The sequence below is a fragment of the Pongo abelii genome, chromosome 1 (genome assembly GCF_028885655.2).
Source record: "Pongo abelii isolate AG06213 chromosome 1, NHGRI_mPonAbe1-v2.0_pri, whole genome shotgun sequence".
NCBI lineage: Eukaryota > Metazoa > Chordata > Mammalia > Primates > Hominidae > Pongo > Pongo abelii.
This window is the reverse complement of record NC_071985.2, coordinates 181849291-181873506: the sequence shown is the minus strand read 5'-3', so window position 1 is coordinate 181873506 and position 24216 is coordinate 181849291. Positions and strand designations below refer to the sequence as shown.

The 24216-nt window shown below is 38.3% G+C and overlaps 1 protein-coding gene and 1 non-coding gene across 19 annotated transcripts in view; one reads left to right on the top strand and one right to left on the bottom strand.

Annotated features, from left to right (window-relative positions):
- The window catches only part of EPS15 (epidermal growth factor receptor pathway substrate 15), a 161989-nt gene that overhangs the window by 27810 nt on the left and 109963 nt on the right, over positions 1-24216 (bottom strand). For 8 of the 18 annotated variants that reach the window (XM_054554884.2, XM_002810828.5, XM_054554869.2 and 5 more), the window contains 8 exons: positions 22670-22831; positions 21248-21445; positions 19018-19221; positions 16539-16652; positions 15554-15644; positions 14042-14077; positions 12162-12295; positions 7473-7539 (listed from right to left, as the gene is read on the bottom strand). In XM_054554884.2, the coding sequence (XP_054410859.1) occupies positions 7473-7539; positions 12162-12295; positions 14042-14077; positions 15554-15644; positions 16539-16652; positions 19018-19221; positions 21248-21445; positions 22670-22831 (1006 nt within the window). The remainder of the gene's footprint in view (positions 1-7472; positions 7540-12161; positions 12296-14041; positions 14078-15553; positions 15645-16538; positions 16653-19017; positions 19222-21247; positions 21446-22669; positions 22832-24216) is intronic. The other 10 variants (XM_063718994.1, XM_063719006.1, XM_054554880.2 and 7 more) reach the window with 3 other exon arrangements.
- Positions 467-573, top strand: LOC112131016 (U6 spliceosomal RNA). The gene has a single exon (XR_002913173.1). It is a non-coding gene; the product is annotated as a U6 spliceosomal RNA (small nuclear RNA).

Here is a 24216-nt window from a genome sequence, read left to right as displayed (position 1 = left end):
AAATACTTAAAAAAGAAGAGCTCAAATGAACAACCTAACTTTACACTGTAAAGGATCTAAAAAAAGAAAAGCAAGCTAAACTTAAAGCTAGCAGAAAGAAATGAATAATAAAAATTGGAGCAGAGACAACACAGAGAATAGAAAAATAGAGAAAATCAATAGAACCAAGAGTTTCTTCTTTGAAAAGATCAACAAAATTGACATTCCTAGATGGACTAAGAAAACAAGACTCAATAACTAAAATCAGAAATGAAAGAGGGGACATTACTAGTAATTTCACAGAAATAAAAAGGATTGTTAACACAGTGCTATGAACAATTATACATCAACAAACTGAATAGTATAAATGAGAAGAACAAATTCTGAGAAACACAAGTTATGGAGACTGAATCACAAAAACACAGAAAATCTGAATTGACTCGTAACTAATAAAGAGATCGAATCTGTAATCAAAAACCTTCCAACAGTGCTCACTTCAGCAATATATATACTAAAACTAGAAAGATACAGGGAAGGTTAGCATGGCCCCTGTGCAAGGATAACATGCAAATTCTTGTGGCATTCCATATTTTTAATTTATTTTATTTTTTTTTTGAGACGGAGTCTTGCTTTGTGGCCCAGGCTGGAGTGCAGTGGCGTAATCTCAGCTCACTGCAACCTCCACAACCCGGGTTCAAGAGATTCTCCTACCTCAGTCTCCTGAGTAGCTGGGATGACAGGCGCCCACCACCACGCCTGGCTCATTTTTGTGTTTTTAGTAGACACGGGGTTTCACCATGTTGGCCAGGCTGGTTTTGAACTCCTGACCTCAAGTGATCCACCCGCCTCAGCCTCCCAAAGTGCTGGGATTACAGGCGTGAGCCACTGTGCCCGGCCACCATTATTTTTAAAATTAACAAAACAAAACACCTCCTAACAAAGAAAAGCTCACGATTACATGACTTCACGGGTGAATTCTACCAAACATTTAAAGTATAATCAAAACCAATCTCCCTCAAACTCTTCCAAAAAATTGAAGAGGCAGGAACAATTCTATACTCATTCTGTGAAGCCAGTATTACTCTGATATCAAAGCCAGATGAAGACATATAGATGAGAAAAGAAAACTATAGATCAATATCCTTTACGAATATTTTTGTAAAAATCCTCAAAAGAATTCAACAGCACATTAAAGGGATTATATACCATGTCCAAGTGGGATTTATTCCTGGAATATAAGAATGGTTCAACATACAAAAATCATTCAATGTAATACACCACATTAACAGAATGAGGGGAAAAATACAACACCAATCATTTAAATGGATGCAACAAAAAGTATTTGACAGAATTCAAAACCCTTTCATAAAAACACTCAACAAGCTAAGAATAGAAGGAAACTACCTCAACTTAATAAAGGCCATATATGAAAAGCTAACGGTGAATATCACACTCAATCTTGAGAGGCTGAAACCATTTCTCTACAATAAGGAACAAGATAAGGATGCCTGCTCTTACCATTTCTACCACTTCTATTCAATATAGCAGCAGTTCCCAACCTTTCTGGCACCAGGGACCGGTTTTGTGGAAGACAATTTTTTTAGGACTTGGGGGTGGGATGAGGGGAATGATTTCAGGATGAAACTGTTCCACCTCAGATCATCAGGCGTTAGATTCTCATAAGGAACGCACAACCTAGATCCCTCACATGTGCAGTTCACAATAAGGTTCAAGCTCCTATGAGAATCTAATGCTGTTGCTGATCTGACAGGAGGAGGAGCTCAGGCATTAGGTACTGCTCACTTGCCCATCACTCACCTCCTGCTGCGCAGCCTGGTTCCTAACAGGCCACAGACTGGTACTGGTCTATGGCCCGGAATTTGGGGACCCCTGCAATATAGTAGTGGAAGTCCTAGCCAAAGCACTTAGGCAAGAAAAAGAAATAAAAGGCATCCAGATTCAAAACAAAGAAATAAAATCTGTTTGCATATAACATGATCTTATATGTAGAAAACCCTAAAGATTCCACCAAAAAACCATTAGAACTAATAGTTGAATTTGGCACAGTAGCAGGATACAAAAATCAACATACGAAAATCAGTCATATTTCTATATACCAACAACGAACAGTCTGGAAAGGAAATTAAGAAAACAATTCCATTTACAACAGCATCAAAAAGAATGAAATACTTAGGAATTAACCAAGGAGGACTCGTATACTGACAATTACAATACATTCTGAAAGAAATTAAAGACACAAACAAATGGAAAGACATCCCATGTTCACAGATTAGAAGACTTAATATTGTTAAGCTGGTAATATTACCCAAAGATATCTACAGATTCAATGCAATCCCTATCAAAAATCCCAATGACTTTTTCTTTTGGCAGAAATAGAAAAATTCATCCTAAAATTCATATGGAATCTCAAGGAACCCGAATAGCCAAAGCAGTCTTTTTCTTTTTCTTTTTTTCTTTTTTGAGACAGGGTCTGGTTCTGTCACCCAGGCTAGAGTGCAGTGGCATGATCTTGGCTCACTGTAATCTCTGCCTCCTCGGCTCAAGTGATCCTCCCACCTCAGCTTCCCAAGTAGCTGGGAGTACAGGTGCATGCCACTACGCCTGGCTAATTTTTGCATTTTTTTGTAGAGACACAGTCTCACTATGTTGCCAAGGCTGGTCTTGAACTCCTGAACTCAGTCATTGGCCAGGCTGGTCTTGAACTCCTGAGCTCAAGCGATCCACCCACCTTGACCTCCCAAAGTGCTGGGATTACATGCATGAGCCACTGTGCCCGGCCCAAAGCAGTCTTAAAAAGGAACAACAAAGTTGGTAGTCAAACTTTCTGATTTCAAATCTTATTTCAAAGCTATAGTAATTACAACAGCGAGGAACTGCATAAATACAAACTATATAGATCAATGGAACAGAATCCAGAATCCAGAAATAAACCCTCACATATATGGTCAAATGATTTTCAAGAAACGTGCCAAGAACAAACAATGGAAAAAGGACGGTCTTTACAAGAAAACATGATAGGAAAACTGAATATCCACATGCAAATGAATGAAGTTGGACTCTTACCTCACACCATATACAAAAATTAACTCAAAATGGATTAAATACCTAAATGTAAGAGCTAAAACTATAAAACTTATAGGGGAAATGCTTCCTAATATTGGATTTAGCAATGCTTTCTTGGTTATAACACTAAAAGCAAAGGCAACAACAACACAATAGATAAAATGAGCTACATCAAAATTAAAAACTTTTGTTCACCAATGGACAGTATTAATAGAATGAAAAGGTAACCCACAGGATGGGAGAAAATATTTGCAAATCATTTATCTGATAAGGGGTTAATATCTAGGATATATAAAAAATTCAACAACAAACAACCTGATTTAGAAATGGGCAGAGGACTTGAATAGATATTTCTCCATAGAAGATATACAAATAGCCAATAGGCATATAAAAAAAGGCACAACATACTAATCATTAGGGAAATACAAATCAAAGCAGTAAGATACCACTTCACACCCATTAGGATGCCTATTATAATAAAACAGAAAGTAGTAAGGGTTGGCAAAGATGTGGAAACATTGGAACCACTGTGAACTGTTGGTTGGTGTATAAAATGGTATGGCTGCTATGGAGAATAGTATGATCGTTTCTCAAAAAACTAAAAACAGCATTACCATATGATCCAGCAATTCTACTTTTAGAATTATACCCAAAAGAATTGAAAGCAGGGACTCAGATATCTGTACCCTCACATTCACAGTAGCATTATGCACACAGACAAAATGTGATGGCAACTAAGTGTACATTAATGAATGAACAAATAAACAAAATGCAGTATATACATATAATAGAATATTATTAAACCTGAAAAAGGTAAAAAATTCAGATACATTCTACAATGTGGATGAACCTTGAGGACATTATGGTAAATGAAATAAGTCAATCACCAAAATACAAATACTTTATGATTCCACTTACATGAAGTATGCAGAGTAGTAATGATGGTTGTTAGGGTTTGGTGAGAGGGAAGATAGGGAGTTATTATTTAATGGATACAGAATTTCAGTTCTGGAATATGAAAAAAGTTCTTGAGATGGATGGTGGTGATGATTGCACAACAATGTGAATGTACTTAATGCTCTTGAACTGTACATTTAAAAAAGGTTAAAATGCCAAACTTTATGTTATGTATATTTTACCACAATTTAAAAAAACTACTTATCATAACAAAATAAATAATGTCTACCCACTAGACTCCCATTACATGTTCTCTGAGAAGAGCTGCTGGCTCCTTTTTCATTCAATAACATACGCCCAGGCGTATTTTCAGGTTCTTGGGTTATATCAGTGAAAACAAAGATCTCAATTCCTTCTGGAGCTTAATTTCTAATAGGATGAAAAGGAAACAGATAAGAGAAAAGTAAAGTAATTTATATAATAAGATGGAAAGTAATAAGTTATAATGAAAGAAGAAAAGTAGAGAATAGTAATGTGGGAGCACTGAGCTGGGTAGTGGTACTTGTAAATGTTAGACAGAGTGGCCAGAATAAGCTTCACTGAGAAGGTGATATCTGAATTAAGATTTGTCAGAGGTAATAGAGATTATCATGTGAACATACAGAGAAGGATCATCCCAGGAAGAGGGAACAGCTAGTGCAAAGGGCCAAAGAACATGGGTCTGTTGTTTGAGCAGCAGCAAGAAGACCAGTGTGGCTGGAGCAGGGTGAGTACTGGGAATAATGATGAGATATTGTTAGAAAAGTGCAGGCCACTGTAAGGCTTTTACTGGATATAATTTGAAGGTAGAGTCAATAAGATTTCCTGACAGATTAGAGACAGAGGAAGAGCAAAAGAAGAACCAAGGATGATTCTAAGATTTTAGGCCTGGACAACATTAAAGATGAACCATGAAGATGTGGAAGGTGCCAAGAAAAGCAGGTTTAGGAAGGAAGAATAGCTGCTTTGTGTCAGACTTATGCATTAGATATATCTATCAGACATTCAAGTGGAGATGCCAAATAAATAGCTGGAAAAATGAGCCTGGGGTTCAGGAAAGAGATGTGACTAGAGATATAGATCAGTGTATCCACAGTATTTGAAGCCACAGATGAGTTCCCCCAAGGGAGTACAGATAAAAGAGGTCCAAGGACTAAGACTTGGGACAACACAATATTAAGAGGTTGAGAAAAAGAGGAAATATCAACAAAGGAGATTAAGAAAGAATGACCAAAGAGGCAGGTGGAAAACCAGAGACCTCATTTGAATTGGATACATCTAATACTACTACTTTAACCTTCTGAAAACTGTTTCATCTCTCCACGCCTGGATTTTCCTTGTCTGTACAATAAACATAATACAAATAATCTAACGTAGTTGTTGTGAGAATTAAATGGGACCAAGTAGAGAAAAATGATTAGCATGCTGACTGCTGGAACTCTGCAAGTGTTCAATAAATAGTAGCCATTATTATTATAATTAATGATAAATCTTAGCCCCCTCCTAGGCTATTATCATTGTTTATTCTACCACTTTACAGGAAATGAATTAGGAACTGGAATTTAAGCAGAAGATCAACAGAGGTATTAGAAATCTTTAATGTAACACTGTAACCTACCACTTCAGCCTTGACTATTCCTCTATCTTGCAAAAAAAGAGAAATAGCTCTTACAAAAATGTGTTAGTTTTTCCTTGAATATGCCCTATATGTTCTGCCTCCATTCCTTGTTCACATTGTTCTTTTTGCTCCACATAATCTCTTTCCATATTTACCTGCTAAAATACTAGCCCATGCTTTCAAGGCATACCACAAAAGCCACATTCCACTTTGATATCATTAATGATTTATCCTTAATGTGATCTCCCCTTCCTTTAATCTCTGCTGGTTTAATTAACTCTTATGGCACTTAACCGTTTCCTTGGTGTGGGCAATCATAAACATATTAACCTTTCATTTTATTCGCTTAGGTTATCCTTTTTAATTCTATAGTACCCCTAGCAATATAATCAGCTTAATAATGAGGGTATAAAAAGAGCACATGTACTTAAAAAATATGTAATTTAACCACTGTTAATACAATAAGCCTTTTAGAAGTCTCATTTGCTCTCATTCTAAGTTTCTGTTTAAATCAATATCCAGCCTACATTAAATCTTATTTTCTACATATCTCCTTTTTGTATTCCTCACTCTTGCTACTCATGTTGGGAGTTAATTTCCAACCCAAAAACAATGCACTCTGCTAAATCTCATCTTGTTACAATTTGTTCATTATAAGAAACCCAACCTGTTTTTTAGAGCCAGCCTTTTTTTTGGAGACAGAGTCTCACTCTGTTGCCCAGGCTGGCGTGCAATGGCACAATCTCAGCTCACTGCAACCTCCGCCTTCTGGGTTCAAGCAATTCTCCTGCCTCAGCCTCCCAAGTAGCTGGGATTATACGCACCCACCACCATACCCGGCTAATTTTTGCATTTTTAGTGGAGACGGGGTTTCACCATGTTGGCCAGGCTGGTCTCGACCTCAAGTGATCTACCTGCCTTGGTTTCCCAAAATGCTGGGATTACAGGTGTGAGCCACTGCACCCAGGCTCCTGTAAAGGCATTTCTACTATTCTTTTTCTATGTTCATAATCCTTAATTAGTCACAATTAATACATTTGTATACTGAACAACTCCCTCTATATTCACCTAGAAAAATAAAGCTATCTATTTTCAGCATAATATTAGAGTATTTACACATTTGAGTTTACTTTCCTTAAATTTTATGCTCTCCCATCCCAAATAATAGCTGGTCTGTTTATCTGTTTTGTTTTAAATGAACAGTAGAAAAGAAGCAGAGTTACTCTGTTGAAAAAGCTTTTTGATTTTGTCAGACCTAATACTGAATCTTGGCTTTACCTGGTTCAAATCTATTAAACTGTACGATCTTGATGAACACTGCTTAATATTCTGGTCCTCAGTTTATGTTTAAAATGAGATTACTATTTAAAAAGTTATTAAAATAATAAATAAAAAATTTGATACCATAAATGAAGTATGAAGACTGGATGCTATAATAACACTTAGCTTTTCTCTGTATTATTAACAGAACCCATTTGTATTTATAAAGCAATTTTCATTTTCTATTGGAAGCCACTAATCTTTTAACTTAGACCAAGATCCATAACAGTCAATGCTGACTTTGAAGCTGCCAAGCAACACAGCATTTTATAAAGCAAAACATTTTTATTGGTTTACTGATAGTGGGTAGAGTTCATATTCTAGTGTAATATTCAACATGAACAATAAATGAAAGAATGAAAGTAAGTAGAAAGTGATATACAAATGCTTATTATTGGTAAATTACAATTGGCTATAATTATGCAATAATTTTAAAGCTATAAATAACAGGACAAATATATTTAGAGACAAAGAAAAAAGAATCTTAAAAAAAAGTGTAATGTTTAATGTTCAATGAAGTTGATATATTATTTACCTGAATCGCTTGCTGCAACAACTGTTCCACCAGGAGCAAAAGGATCATTGTGCTTCAACGTTTCTACCTAAACAAAGCATACAAAACCATGAATGAGAGAGGCAACACTTCACAGCTGAAACCTCATCACCACTACAAAGAATATATTCCTTACAAATTCTTAATTAATTAAGGAATATAGACATTAGGAACAAATGTTTCTCCATAGTGATCTGCAATCTTACTAACTGGAAATAATACATATTATTTTCTAATCTTAACTGTGAAATATAACATCCATTCAGAAAAGTACGTGAAACAGATCTATGGTTTAACAAGTAAGTATTAAGTGAACACTTGTGTAGTCATCTCCCATGAAACTGCCAATACCTCAGAAGTCTTCATGTGCCCCTCTATAATCACAATCCTGACTTTGGTGATATTCGTTTATTTTTTTCTTCATAATCTTGCTAGTTGTATAGACGTACACTGTTTTAATTTTTTACTTATTTTTTAGAGACAGGGTCTTGCTCTGCCACCCCAGCTGGAATGCAGTGGTGTGGTCACAGCTTACTGTAACCTCAAACTCCTGGGCTCAAGTGATCCTCCTGCCTCTCTCCTGCCTTAGCCTCCCGAATAGCTGGGACTACAGGTGTATGCCACCACACCTGGGTAATCTTTGTTATTATTTGTATAGATAGGGTCTTGCTATGTTTCTCTCAAACTTCTGGCCTCAAGAAATCCTCCCACCTTGGCCTCCGAAAGCACTGGGATTTTAGGTGACAGCCACCACTAACCTTTTATCTCGGAATAATTCACATTTACATAAGAGTTGTAAGGAGAGTACAAAGTTCCCCTACACTCTTCACCCAGTTTCCCCTAATGTTAATATCTCACATAATTATAGTACATCTATTAAAACTAAGAACACTGGTACAAAACTATAAACCATAGATTTTATTAGATTTCACCAGTTTTTCCATTAATGTCCTTTTTCGATTCCAGAATATCATTTTACGTTTAGAAAGCACACACTATTTTAATTCTCAAATATCCTAGTACTTAATATCATAAAATGTTACATTTCTATTTTCTAATTGTTATCTAAAAATAATTCTGCATTCTGACCCTCAGAGAGAACACACATATACACACATACACACATACACACATACACACATACACACACACACACACACACACATACACAAAGATAGCTTTTTGCTAAGAAGATCCTGCTTTCAACAATAAGCTATGTAAAAGTCTGGGATCAAGAGCAACTGATTTTGATAAAGGTGAGGATGTTACCAGATGCCAGAGATTCTGGCTTTTAACTGTTTTCCTACTTTATACTTTAGTTTTTAATCATAGTCAAACAAATTGTATGTCTAGGAAGATAACTGAATTTCCTCTTTCTGGTACCAGGCTCTTTTTAAGGGGCTAGATGAAAGACTTGGCAAACAGGTAAAAAGAGTGTGAAAAGAGTTTCTGAACATTTATATGCAACTCTGATGCATGATTATCAATGTCATTTGTATTACAGACTCTATTTCCAATTATCAAGAAGTTGGATATTACAAATAAATGTCAAATAATACTGCCAGAGCTAATGTATGAATCTCCAAGTTAAAAAAATTAATTGTAGAGAAAGGTAATGTTAACTGGGACTAACCTTTTCTCTTTATAAAAGAGAATCCATTAAAACTACCAGCGGAAAGAATACTAATGAAGTTTTTAGAAATGAAAACTATGAATGATAAAAAGTAATGATAGTATTAACTGATGCCAATTATACTATTATACAACTAGCACACAACTTAGATATCTGCAGAATAAACAGCAATTAAAGAAAAACTTAAACTGGTCTATATAGCGAGATAACTTTCCATGTTTCCTAATATGATAGTCATAACACCAGTGTAAGAGAAGGTCACTGACATAACAAGTCACCAAGTACAGGTTGAGCATCCTTATCTGAAATGCTTGGGACAAAAAGTATTTTGGATGTTGGGTTTTTTCAGATTTTGGAATATTTGTGTTATACTTACCAAGTGAACATCCATAATCTGAAAATGTGAAATGCTCCAAAGTCTGAAACCTTTTGACTGCTGACATGACACTCAGGAAATGCTCACTGGCACATTTCAGATTTGGGGTGCTCAACCTGTATTATTACTTCTTCTCTTTGAGAGAAGGAAAAACTAACAGGCTGTGTTTTAAACAACAGCTTGCAGATTTGATTTGCCATCACAAGGAGAAAGGGAAAGGGCATGCCTACATGTGTGCCAGGTTTAGTTTCTAGTCCTTCATCATATACTGTGCAACCACCCTAAAAGGCCGTCAGGATAGCAAGGGGAACAGGATAGACTGTGCAGCCCATGAAGGAATAAGGGGCCACAAAACTCTATGTCAGTTTGATAATTGGGGAGTTTAGCAGGGCCAATTTTTAAAAAATTTCCAGATTGTATTGGTGAAAATCTTAGATTTTGGTTTGAGTCTAGTTCTACCACTTACTAACTTACTACCAACTTAATCTATCTTTTTTTTTTTTTTTTTTTTTAATTGAGACAAGATCTCACTCTGTCACCCAAGCTGGAGTGCTGTGGTGCAATCATGGCTCACTGCTGCCTTGACTTCCTGAGCTTACGCAATCCTCCCACCTCAGTCTCTCGAGTAGCTGGGATTACAGGTCCATGCTATTACACCTGACTAATATTTTAATTTTTTTGTAGAGACAGCATCTCGCTTTGTTGCTCAAGCTGCTTGTGAACTACTTGCCTCAAGTGATCCTCCTGCCTTGGCCTCCTGAAGTGCTGGAATTAGAGGTGGGAGCCACCACACCTGGCCTCAACTTAACCTACGTAAACCTCATAGGATTACTGTGAAAATTAAATGAGACAATGCATATAAAGAGCTTGGCACCATCTCTGGCACATAGAGGAAATTAGATAAACTGCAGCTATCATTATATTGCCAATTTGGTTTTTTGTTTTGAATGGTGAAATTACAAGCTGTAAGCAAGGACAATATCCCTTTAGAAAACTGGGAATAAAAGTCAGTAAAACAAATGGTAGAAAAATCTCATGGGGGACAGGACAAGAGGAATGTATTCATTTTTAAATTAGAAGAGCTAATTTAGCTTTCTTGCTCTTTAGATGATAGGAGAATGAGAGGCTAGAATAAGAAGGTGAGAGGAGAAGAATTCCAGTAGCAGCAATTTTAGAAGAATTTGGCAAATGGGTCCACATTGCCAACTAAGTGCTATAGGAAAACAGTATCCAGTAGCCCAGGGAAACGAAAAATATTCAGTTATGAAGGTATCTGTCCAGTTTTCATTTAATGGAAAACACCAGTTCTTAGCCAAGCAGCTCTTTACTGAATACAAAAAAGAAGCAACTTTCAATAATACAAAACCTATTATCTTTAAAATAATCAATTACATTTTAAAGGAAATATTCTTAATCTAATAGTACTAGAAGACAAATTTTTTGCTTCAAATGCCTCTCAGTTAACTGGTCCTTTATAGGTTCAGTTTACCTAGAGACATGAAACTGCAGTCTCAAAAACGAAGTCTCAAAATACAAATTAAAAAGCAAAACCAAAAACCTGCAAAACCATTCCTAATTATTGAAATTGGGTAATGGATGCATGGAAGCTTGTTAAAATATTTCATTACATTATTCTCTTTTGAGTATTTCTAAATATCCACAAGATGAAGATTTTTTTTTTTTTTTTTTTTTTTTTTTTGAGACGGAGTCTCGCTCTGTCACCCAGGCTAGAGCGCAGTGGCGCGATCTCGGCTCACTGAAAGCTCTGTCTCCGGGTTCACGCCATTCTCCTGCCTCAGCCTCCTGAGTAGCTGGGACTATAGGCACCCACCACCGCGCAAGGCTAATTTTTTGTATTTTTAGTAGAGACGAGTTTTCACCATGTTAGCCAGGATGGTCTTGATCTCCTGACCTCGTGATCCGCCCACCTCAGCCTTCCAAAGTGCTGGGATTACACAGTGGCGTGAGCCACTGTGCCCGGCCATGAAGATTTTTTTAAAGCCTCCAGATAAAACAGCAACTAGCTATAGGACCTTAAACGTGTTAATTTTTCTAAGTCCCAGTGTCCTTATTTTAAAAATAGGGATATCAACACCTACTTTGCAAAACTGATGTGAAGATTAGAAACAATGAATGTAAAGCACACACCAGTACCTGGATCAGGCATGTGGTTATTAAACAGTGATTGCTGTAGGTATGTATGTTCTCAAGAAAGCTTGACATTTAGTGAGTATTTGTACTTTGCAGAATTAACATTCCAGATGTGTCTATGAAATAACATAAATGATTTTATTTTTCTAAAATTATTTTAATTTTCATTATTTCAATAATATACCAAACATTTCAGAAAAGTTTTATGTAAGATTGGCTTATAAATTTCCAATCATTTTTAGTATCCTCAATAGGATAAGATTTAGTCTCTTGAAAGATGAACATCACTTTTGGACTCCGTTCAGTCATTCCAGTTAATTCCAGTGGGTAATCAAACTATGAAATACCAGTCTGAACCAAAAACTAAATGAATTGGGATGAGACTGAAATTCATATATGGTCCATTAGAAGTAATCTAAACGAGGGTTCTTTCAACACTATGTATTTCAAGAAACTTGCTTAGGACACTTATTATCCATTTAACTTAACAGTTTTTAATTCTCCCACTTACCGATGTAATACTGCTATTGTTGGCTGCACTGAAAGGGTCAGTGCTTGAAGTGGCAAAAGGATCAGTAGATTGCCTGAAGAAACAGTCTGATGCAAATGGATCTGAACCTTTGAAAGGATCACCACCAAATGGATCTAAAAAAATAAGGCACGAATATAAGAGACAAAAAAAAATTATTGCACTAAATTTCCCATCACTTGAAGGTATGATCAGTGCCTTAATTAAAAGACAGTTTGGGGCCAGGTGCAGTGGCTCACGCCTGTAATCCCACCACTTTGGGAGGCAGAGACAGGCAGATCACTTGAGGTCACGAGTTCAAGACCAGCCTGCCCAACATGTCAAAACCTCCTCTCTACTAAAAAATACAAAAATTAGCCAGGCGTGGTTGTGCGCACCTACAGTCCCAGCTACTTGGGAGGCTGAGGTGGGAGAATCACTTGAACCTGAGAGGCAGAGGCTGCAGTGAGCAAAGATCTGCCACTGCACTCCAGCCTGGGTGACAGTGAGACCCTGTCTCAAAAACAAACAAACAAAAAGGCAGTTTGGGCCAGGTGCAGTGGCTCACACTTGTAATTCCAGCACTTTGGGAGGTTGAGGTGGATGGATGACTTGAGCTCAGGAGTTTAAGACCAGCCTGGCTAACACGGTGAAACCCTGTCTCTACTAAAAATACAAAAATTAGCCAGGCATGGTGGTGCGCGCCTGTAATCCCCACTATTCGGGAGGCTGAGGCATGAGAATAATAGCTTGAGCATGGAAGGCGGAGGTTGCAGTGAGTCAAGATCGCACTACTTGTACTCTAGCCTGGGCAACAGAGCAAGACTGTCTCAAAAAAAACCCCCAAAAAGACAGTTTGAAATCCTGTAGAATCTAAGCTGAGTACTTTTTATTTCACAGACTCCTTTGCAATTTTGATAAAAGATATAGAACCTTCCACCTAATAAACTTATTTTTTAAATTAACATATAATTTCAAGGGATCCAATTTTAAGTCCCCTTATTCTACGCTATCATAACTAAAGAAAACACAATAAAAACCTCTAAATGTATTTTTCTCTCTGAGCTCAAAGCTAACAGCCAATAGTTTAGAACAGGTTTGGGATGCAAAACTAAATGGTAAACAAGATTTGCATTATTCTAATGAAAATTCCCAGAAAAAGAATATCTCAAAAAGCCTGATGTTTTAGTAATTCTTCAAGATTCTCTTCCTCTAATCACACGTGTGGGCTATAATCTTAGGAAAACAAAATTACATTCTAAACCCTGAAGTAGTATAGATCATTATGCTCACCAAACCTTTAGTTAGTAAGGAGGAATCAGAATAAATATTTAAAGCACCAAAGTCTAAACACTAATGTCATTTTTAAAAAAGTAAAGCTACTGGGCACAGTGGCTCACACCTGTCTGTAATCGCGGCACTTTGGAGGCTGAGGCAGGAGGACTGCTTGAGCCCAGGAGTTCGAGACCAACCTGGGCAACACAGTGAGACCCTGTCTCTACAAAAAATAAAAAAAATCAGTCAAGTATGCTGGCATGAGCCTGTAGACCTAGGTACTCAGGAGGCTGAGGCAGGAGGACTGCTTGAGCCCAGGAAGTCAAGGCTGCAGTGAGCCATGATCACACCACTGCATTCCAGCCTGGGTGACAGAATAAGACCCTGTCTCAAAAACAAAAAACACCAAAAAAAAAAAAAAAAAAAAAGGAGAAGTAAAAGTAAAGCAACAATTCATTAAGCAAAATCAAAAGAATTTACTACTCTTTCTGAAAATGCCAGGCACATAGAGCATCTTACTGGGGCTTCAGTTTCAGACCTAAATAACATAAGCTTATTATTAAGCAGAAATGAATGAAAGCTAAGATGAAACTCAATAAGATACTGACCAATTTTTCCAAAAGGATCATCCTTGAAAGGATCACCTGTGATAAAATAAACACAAAGAAATCCAAATAACAATATTTACTGTAGTGACACCATTACTTAAAGAGCAACTTTAAAACAAAAGCAAAGCAAAGTTTATTTCAATAACTTCACTTCACAGTAGATAAAATAAGGAATGTCATTGACCTTATGAAATGTACAGCCAACTATACTTACCTTGATCACAAGTTGAGGTTACGGATGGAGGGGAAGACATTACAGCAAAAATTTTACTAACAAAATCTCTACTCTTCACAAGAGTACTGGGAGGGTATTATCATCACCAGTTCAGAAATAAAGATACTGAGCTTTACTGAAGCAAAAAAAAAAAAAAAAATTCTTACAGGATTGAAGAGTCCAGAAATAAATCCTTACATTTATGGTCATTTGATTTTTGAAAAGAGTATCAAGAACACAAAATGGAGAAAGGACAGTCTTTTCAACAAATGGTGTTAGGACAACTGGATATCCACATGCAAAAGAATGAAGCTCGACCTCTATCTCACATCATATACAAAAATAAACTCAAAATGGATCAAAGATCTAACTGTAACAGCAAAACTATAAAACTCTTAGACAAAGAGAGCACTAAATCTTTGCGACTTAGGTAATAGTTTCTTAGATGACACCAAAAGCACAAGTGACAGAAGAAAAAATCGATAATTGGACTTCACCAAAATTGAATGAACACTTTTCCAAAGAAGATATACAAATGGCTAATAAGCACCTAGAAAGATGTTCAACATTAGTCAGTAGGAAAATACAAAGCAAGCCAGGCGCAGTGGCTCACACCTGTAATCCCAGCACTTTAGGAGGCCAAGGCAGGCGGGTCACCTGACATCAGGAGTTCAAGACCAGCCTGGTCAAAATGGTGAAACCCAGTCTCTACTAAAAATACAAAAATTAGGCCGGACGCGGTGGCTCACGCCTCTAATCCCAGCACTTTGGGAGGCCAACGTGGGCGGATCACGAGGTCAAGAGATGGAGACCATCCTGGCCAACATGGTGAAACCCCGCCTCTACTAAAAACACAAAAGTTAGCTGGGTGTGGTGGCAGGCACCTGTAATCCCAACTACGCAGGAGAATAGCTTGAATCCGGGAGGCAGAGGTTTCAGTGAGCCGAGATTGTGCCACAGCACTCCAGCCTGGCGACAGAGCGAGACTCCGTTTCTAAATACATTAATTACATAAATAAATAAATACATACATACATACATACATACATACATACATACAATTAGCTGGGTGTGGTGGTGGGCGCCTGTAGTCTCAGCTACTCAAGAGGCTGAGACAGGAGAATCGCTTGAACCCAGGAGGTGGAGGTTGCAGTGAGCCGAGATTGTGCCACTGCACTCCAGCCTGGGCGACAGACTGAGTTGGTAGGCTATTGAAACTGAAACCTTAATCCTTAGTTTATATATTAAAAAGCCTTTTTTTTTGAGTAAATCTATAATATAAAAAAAAGAGTACTTACTGCCAACAAAAGGATCAGACTGGAAAAAATCCAAGTTTGTATCTGCAACTGGACCGGTCAGCGAACTTGAGTCTACATTAAATGGATCTTCCTAAAAATAATTTTAAATTAAAATTATTTTTTAGAAACCAAAGTTTTAAGAGGTAACATTTTAAAATAAAATAACACACATTCAGGTCATACACATGCTTTGAAAAATCAACTGATGGGCCAGGCACGGTGGCTCACACCTGTAATCCCAGCACTTTGGGAGGCTGACGTGGGCGGATCACAAGGTCAAGAGATAGAGACCATCCTGGCCAACATGGTGCAACCCCGTCTCTACCAAAAACACAAAAATTAGCTGGGCATGTGCAGCTACTCGGGAGGCTGAGGCAGGAGAATCGCTTGAACCTGGGAGGTGGAGGTTGCAGTGAGCCGAGATTGCGCCACTGCACTCAAGCCTGGGTGACAGAGTGAGACTTAGTCTCGAAAACAAAAGGAAAATCAACTGATGGTAATGTAACAAATATCTCTCTAGTCATAAAGCACATTTAACACATTTTTCTCTTTCCTTCACCTTAACATATTTTTCTCTTTCCTTCACCTAAAATAGTGTATAATTCATCTAAGGAAAACAGTGATAAGGACATTTTTTAAAAATATCATTTAATTTTTAGAGATAAGGTCTCTGTAAGTTGCCTAGTGCCTCCAACTCAGGCTCAAGCAATCCACCTACTTCAGCCTCCTGAGTATCTGGGACTACAGGCACTTGCCAACACATCCAGCTATTAAGAACATTTATTTATTTTATATGTATAAATTCAAGGGGCACAAGTGGAATTTTGTTACATGGCTATATTGCCTAAAGGTGAAGTCGGGGCTTTTGATGTATCTATCATCTGAATAATGTATATTGTACCCATTAAGTAATGTCTGATAATTCACCTCCTCCTGTCCTTCCACCCTTACTAGTCTCCAATGTAAATATAAAATCATTTTTTACCTCTTTTGAATGTCTATTATTGTCGAGTTCAGAACAAACTTTTTCAGTAACAGCTGTAGTCACCTCATTTTCATCAGTCACACCAGAAGGCAGTAGTTCAGGACTACTTCTTGCCTACAAAATATTAATGCAAGTAGATTAACAATACACTTTTTGACATGGCAGAGAAAACTGACTAAAGATAACCAAAAATTATTTAAAAATAAAAAAAGACAAGCAGAATGTATTCATCAAATAATTTCTCCTTCTATAATCTTTTTTAGGGAAATGGTGTCATCAAGCATCAAAGTCACTCATGTCAGAAACCTTCAGGTCATCTTTAATCCTCAGTTAGAATAAGACTCCAAGTCTTGCTCAGTCTACCTCTTACCTCTTTTTCAAATCCTTGCCTTCTTCTCCATCCTCACTGTCACTATCAATCACTTGTAGTATTATCATCTTTGGTTCCAATTACTATAGCAGTCTTCCTTCCAACTGCTTTCCTGCCTCCAATACATGTATTTCCAATCTCTTCTCCTTATTGTAGCCAAACTAACAGCTCTAAAATGTGGATGTGATCGTGACTCTTCTGGTTAAAAGTCCTTCAATGGCTTCCCATTGTCTTCTTCATTTAGACGAGTGGGTGAAAGACTTAAGAAGTAGTAGGGGCAGGCCGGATGCAGTGGCTCGCACCTGTAGTCCCAGCACTTTGGGAGGCCGAGGCAGGCAGATCACAAGGTCAGGAGATCGAGACCTTCCTGGCTAACACGGTGAAACCCCGTCTCTACTAAAAATGCAAAAAATTAGCCAGGTGTGGTGGCATGTGCCTGTAGTCCCAGCTACTCGGGAGGCTGAGGCAGGAGAATAGCTTGAACCCAGGAGGCAGAGGTTGCAGTGAACTGAGATTGCGCCACTGCACTCCAGCCTGGGCAACAGAGCGAGACTCCGTCTCAAAAAAAAAAAAAAAAAAAAAAAGTAGCAGGGCAATAGCTATTTTATACCACCCTTATCTATTTGAAGGATAACCTAGTAATCTGCCTTTTGCGTTTGAAAGAATATTTTATAATGCATACATGACTGCACTGTGTAAATAAAATCAAGTCTATTAACTTTTCACTTTTAATACCTCTCAAACTTCTATTCTTCTCATTATCCCTTCTATGGGTACAGTCTCACTCTCTAATCCGTTTTCCACATTTCTAAAAGTTAATCACATCACTTCTTGCTTAAAATTCTTCAATGGCTGTTCATCGCAGTAGGATAAATCCCCCAATGCTTTAAGATGAATCTAAATTTCTCACCTTCTGGCACTTTCTGACCTAAAATTGGTCATTTTTATCCAGGTGCACATGAAAATCACCCATAGAATGTGTTTTTAAAATTTCATATCTGGCTCTATCCCAGAAACTAGTTCAGCAAGTTTGGGGAAAGGGATACACATTTATACTTTGATAATCACCAGAGGTAATGCAGATGCCTACTAGAAGCACCTCATCTCTTACCAATACCCTTTCCACCATCACAAGATACCCTTCAGAACTTCTCAAGATTCTGTGCTGCATGTATTCTTCCACCTTGTACCTATACTAATACTGTTTTCTCTGGCAGGAATGTATCCTCCTCTTCTTTGCTTAACCCCTTCTCACTTGTCTAAACTCACTTGCAAAGCTTTCCCCAACAAAATCTTTACGAACCCCCTCCAAACTGTCCTAACTGAAAATTCTGCGCTTCCTTTAGCACAGCCCTTTAACACAGTGTTACACTACTACACTGTAGGCTGCTTGAAGGAAAGATTGAGGTCTCTTGTCTCTGTAGCTCTTATATTATGTAATACAGCACTCTTGCACATAGTTGGTACTCGTCAAATAATTGGTAAATGAATGTCCTTAACACTACATAATAAAAATTATTTTAGCTTTGGGTGAGGGTACTTAAAAAAAAAGTTTTACTCTACAGAACCACCGTTTTAAAAACAGGCTCTACAAAAAATAAATTAGCTGGCTGGACGTGGTGGCTCACGCCTGTAATCCCTGCACTTTGGGATGCCGAGGCAGGTGGGTCACTTGAGGTCAGGAGTTCAAAACCAGCCTGGCCAACATGATGAAACCCCATCTCTACTAAAGATACAAAAAATTAGCTTAGTGTGGTGGTGCGCGACTGTAATCCCAGCTACTCAGGAGGCTGAGGCAGGAGAATCGCTTGAATCCGGGAGGCGGAGGTTGCAGTAAGCCAAGATCACGCCACTGCACTCCAGCCTGGGCAACAAGAGAAAAACTCCGTCTCAAAAAAAAAAAAAAAAAAAAAAAATTAGCTAAAGTTATCTTTTTATACTAGTTAAAACGTACAATTGTTTGGATTAGGACTCACTCTCTGCTACTAAAAAGGAAATCTCAATTGTTCTCAGATGAGGCAAGTCCATGTATTTATATTGGATATAATGTCAATGAAACTTGGATCTGCACAAGGTTGATTACGAAGGTTATGAACCTATTAGACTCACTGGAGATTCCTGGTGTATGGGCTCAGACTCTAGGTTGCTCTGGCCTTCAGCATGTTCATTAAGGTTGGCTGTTTCACTGCTGCTGGTGCTGAGGCTGCAATAATCTGTAGCTCCATTTACAAGAATGCTGTGTGGGCTACTGCACCAATTTAATTGACTATTATGATTTTCCAAATCTTTCATTTCCATCAGTTTCATTTGCATCTGCCAACACAAATAAAAAATATAGAACAGAATTTATTACTAGAAAGACATGTAACATAAAAACGCCCTCCTCCACTTCCTGACGGGCTAGGTGTGGTAGCTCATGCCTATAATCTCAACACTTTGGGAAACTGAGGCAGGAGGACTGATTCAGCCCAGGAGTTCAAGACCAGCCTGAGCAACATGGTGAAACCTCATTTCTACAAGAAATATAGAAATTAGCTGGGCATGATGGAGTGCACCTGTAGTCCCAGCTACTCAGAAGGCTGAGATGGGAGGATCACTTGAACCCAGAGGTCAAGGCTGCAGTGAGCCATGATCACACCACTGCACTCGAATGACAGAATGAGACCCTGTCTCAAAAAAATAAATAAAATAAAAATGGCTATACCTGTAGACTTGGTCTAAGATACATTTGCTTCCTTTAAGAAGAATCCTATGGGAATGCTACATGACTTAGAGGAAAGATTCAGTCATTTCTGATAATAAGTATTTCTCTTGAAATTTTAGTATACATGGATTTTTTTTTAAAGAGATTCAAAAAAAGAAAATACTTTAAAGAATACCCATTCATCTGGTAGCATTCTCACTACAACAACTCTTTCAGGTTACCTGTTTATTGAGTACCTACACTGGGACAAGAACTGTGCTAAATGATAGGGATTTTTAAAAATGTGTAAGTTCCTGGACCAAAACCATGAGTCTGCTAGGGGAGATAGACATATAAGCAAATATGCAGGGAAAAATCTTATCATTGCTGTAACATAAATACAAAGTCCAACAAAAGCAGGATGCAGAAAATACCATAAAGAAGTAAGAATTTAAGGTATATCTTGCATGATGAATGAGTAGGTAGGTACTCAGCTGCCAGAGAACAGGGGGTAAGGAAGCGCAAAAGTGAAGGACTTCATTATATGTAATAACTGAGCACACTGGACTGGGTTTTAGAAGGACTGGATTTTAGATGTAGCTCTTTTCAAGGATATGTAACCTTGAGAAAGTTACTTGAACTTCCTTGGCTTTAGTTTGTTCAAATTCAGAATGAAAGAAACCAACTCCATGATCTCTGTGTTTCTATCCTTTTTTTTTTTTAGTTTTTATTTTTTGAGACAGATTCTCATTCTGTTGCCCAGGGTGGAGTGCAGTGGTGTGATCTGAGCTCACTGCAACCTCTGCCTCCCAGGCTCAAGTGATTCTCGTGCCTCAGCCTCCCAAGTAGCTGGGATTACAGGCAGGTACCACCATGCCCAACTAATTTTTGTATCTTTTAGTAGAAACAGAGTTTGGCCCTGTTGGCAGGGCTGGTCTCGAACTCCCGGCCTCAAGTGATCCACTGCCTCAGCCTCCCAAAGTGCTGAGATTACAGGCATGGGCCACCACCATGCCGAGCCCTAACTATCTTATCATTCATTAAAACATTAGTCTTCATGTAGGGAAACCTGGAAATAAAGCAAAGGATCTATACATAAGACCAACTATAACACTGCATATTTATCTACAGAAGGAACAATTTCCTTAAGAAAAAAGTTTCTAAATTAGCAAATGTGAATTCAAAATTAGAATCACAAAACAGAAGAAACTAGGTTATTGTTTATAAAATAAGCAACACTTATTGAGCATTTATGTACCAAGCACCATGCTAAAATGTCTTACAGGTTTTGCCTCATTAATCCTCACAGTGGCCCTAAGGGGTAGGGTATTTATTAGTCCTCCAATTTTGAAGATGAAGAATCTGATACTAAGGTGATTTAGCTAGTAAGTGGCAGACCAGTACTTAAACCTAGACCATCTAGCCACAAAGCCCACACTCTTAATCACTACTCCAATGATAATCATCAGATAGATATACAACATGTATGATAGTTTCAATATATAACAGGTGACAAAAAAAACCTATTGTATAAAATGACTGAAAAATGAACAGTAAACTAGGCAAGAGGTTGAAGGAGCAGAAGTTGGAAAGTATAACTGACTAAAGGACACAGAGGATCCATTTGAATATATTTCTTGCTTTACGAAGACTTACTGAACTAATTTCCTGTTGTGAATCTTGTAGGTGCTGCTGAAGAGGTTCCAACTGAGCCTTCCCTGACTCTACACTCTCCTCCAATTCTGCTGTTTCTTGCTGTAGACGGCTCAGCTCTTCTCTAGCTTTTGCCAGTTCTTCTTCATAAGTGGAGATCTGTGATTCCTGACTAGTTAATTCAGCTTTCAGAGAAGAGATCTATAATGTGAAAGTGAATGAGAAGACATGGGGATTAAAAGAAGAGATGTCATTAAAACATTCCAAAATGAAATACATTTATTTGTTTAGTTTACTATTTTGGTGTTTTTTTGTGGTTTTTTTTTTTTTTTTGACAGCAATAGCAAATAATTTAAATTTAATTTTTGAGAGAGAGAGTCTTGCTATGTTGCCCAGGCTGGATTCAAACTCCTGGGCTCAAGTGATCCTCCTGAGTAGCTGGGACTATAGGAGCATGCCCAGCCATACCTAGCCCTATTATGGAGTTTTTGATGTTGTTGTTGTTGTTGTTGTTGATGTTTTATTTCTTTGAGACAGTCTCACTCTGTCACCCAGGCTGGAGTGCAGTGGCACGATCACAGCTCACTTCAGACTTCAGGCTCAACTTTCCCAGGCTCACTCAGGTGATCCTCTCACCTCAGCCTCTCGAGTAGGTGGGATTACAGATGTGGGCCACCACGCCTGGCTTTCATTTTTTTTTTTTTTTTTTGAGACAGAGTCTTGCTCTGTTGCCCAGGCTGGAGTGCAGTGGCGTCATCTCAGCTCACTGCAAGCTCCGCCTCCTGGGTTCACACCATTCTCCTGGCTCAGCCTGCCGAGCAGCTGGGACTACAGGCACCTGCCACCACCCTGGCTAATTTTTGTATTTTTAGTAGAGACGGGGTTTCACCGTGGTCTCGATCTCCTGACTTCGTGATCCGCCTGCCTCGGCCTCCCAAAGTGCTGGGATTAAAGGCGTGAGCCACTGTGCCCAGCTGGCTTTCATATTTTTTGTAGAGATGGGATTTCTCCATGTTTCTCAGGCTGGTCTCCAACTCCTGGGCTCCAGCAATTCCCCCCGCCCCAGACTCCCAAAGTGCTGGGATTACAGGTGTGAGCCACTGTGCCCGGCCAATTATGATGTTTTTTGATGTATGGTTTTCGTAGAGAAGGGTAACTGGGGGAGGGATAGAGGAGAATTGAGGGTATAGGCACCATATTTCCAACAAAAATTTGGAAAAACAGTTCATTAACTGCCCTTCTATTTCCTCTAAAGAAGGCCTGTAATTTCTGGATGAACCTCGCTCTATCGCCCCCATGAACCCAAATGCTGACTAGATTGCCAACCACCACCATCAATAACAAAAGGTAGAGAATGTTTTCATCTTAAGCCAGGAAAAGCAACTAATGTATAGGTGCAGGCAGCAGGAAACAGCCAGACATTACCAGTTGGGCCTCCTCAGCACATTTCTTTCTGACTTCCTTGAGTTGCTCCTCCAGCTGGGCTTTCTGCTCATCCAGTTCATCAAGGAGTTCCTGTACCTGCTGTTTCTGGGCCTGTAGTTTTTGCAGATTAGTATTCTCCCTTTGAACTTCATCCTGAAGATCCTAAAATCCAAGAAAATTAATATATTTATTTTCTTTGCGGGCAGGGGAGGGTTAAGTTAGTAATTTTAAATCTACCTTAAGAAAGAATAAAGTCTTACTGAGTATACTGTGTTAATGAGACTAGGGTACTTAAATACAATCTTTACTTGAGGACATCTTTCCTAGAATCCATATTTAGATATTCAATTTGCTAACTCAAATCTGTCCTTGGACGTGTGATGGGCTTTGCTAACATGTTGAAAACAGAACTCCTGGATTTTCCCCACAAATCTGTTTTAAGCTCAATCTTTCCCCTCTCAGATTCTCTGGTCAAAAAAAAACCCCACATGGAGAAACCCTGTCTCTAATAAAAATGCAAAAAAAAAAAAAAAAAAAAAAAAAATTAGCTGGGCGCGGTGGTGCATGCCTGTAATCCCAGCTACTCGGGAGGCTGAGGCAGGAGAATCACTTGAACCCAGGAGGCGGAGGTTGCGGTGAGCTGAGATCGTGCATTGCACTCCAGCCTGGGCAACAAGAGCGAAACTCCATCTCAAAAAAAAAAAAAAAAAAATTAGCTGGACGTGGTAGTACGTGCCTGTGGTCCCAGTTACTTGGGAGGCTGAGATGGGAGGATCTCTTGAGCCCAGGAGGTCAAGGCTGCAGTGAGCTGTGATCATGCCACAGCATGCCCAGACTGGGCAACAGAGTGAGACAATGTCTCAAAAAAAAAAAAAAAAAAAAAGGAAAAATTAATTCCAGGTAAATTATGGACCTGAATGTAAAAGGCTAACTTTAAAATGTGTAGAAGAAATGCAGATCTCAGTGTAGGAAAAGATTTCTTAAAAAAAAAGATGAACCATTTTGAAAATGTTATTTATTCATCCATGTACATACCAGACCTCATGCTTAATAACAAGAACTACAGAAATTTTTAAAAAGCCAGGCGCAGTGACTCAGGGATTAATAACTCCAAAGTATGTGTCAGCAGGAGGTGGGCAAAGATTTCAAAGTGGGTGAGGTAAAACTGAACACAAATTTCTAAAAATAATATCTATTCAAAGGTCCCAACAGTCATTCACCAGAATAAGAATCTAAGAACAGAAGAGAAACTTGCAAGTAAAAGGTCTCTGAATTACTGCACAGGTTACACAAGATAGCACCATCATGGTAACAGCCAACACTTTAAATGCTACTTAAAATGTGCTCGGTTCTGTCCTAGGCTCTTCAAATATACTAACTTATTTATAGTCTATATGACAGATCTACGAGTTAGGTACTGATATCATTTCATATTTTACAGACGAGAAAACTGAAGTACTGATATGTAGGTAATGTGTCCAAAGTTAAAAATAGTAAGCTATGGATTCAAAGTGGGTTCTGACTCCACAGCCTGAGCTCTTAACCAC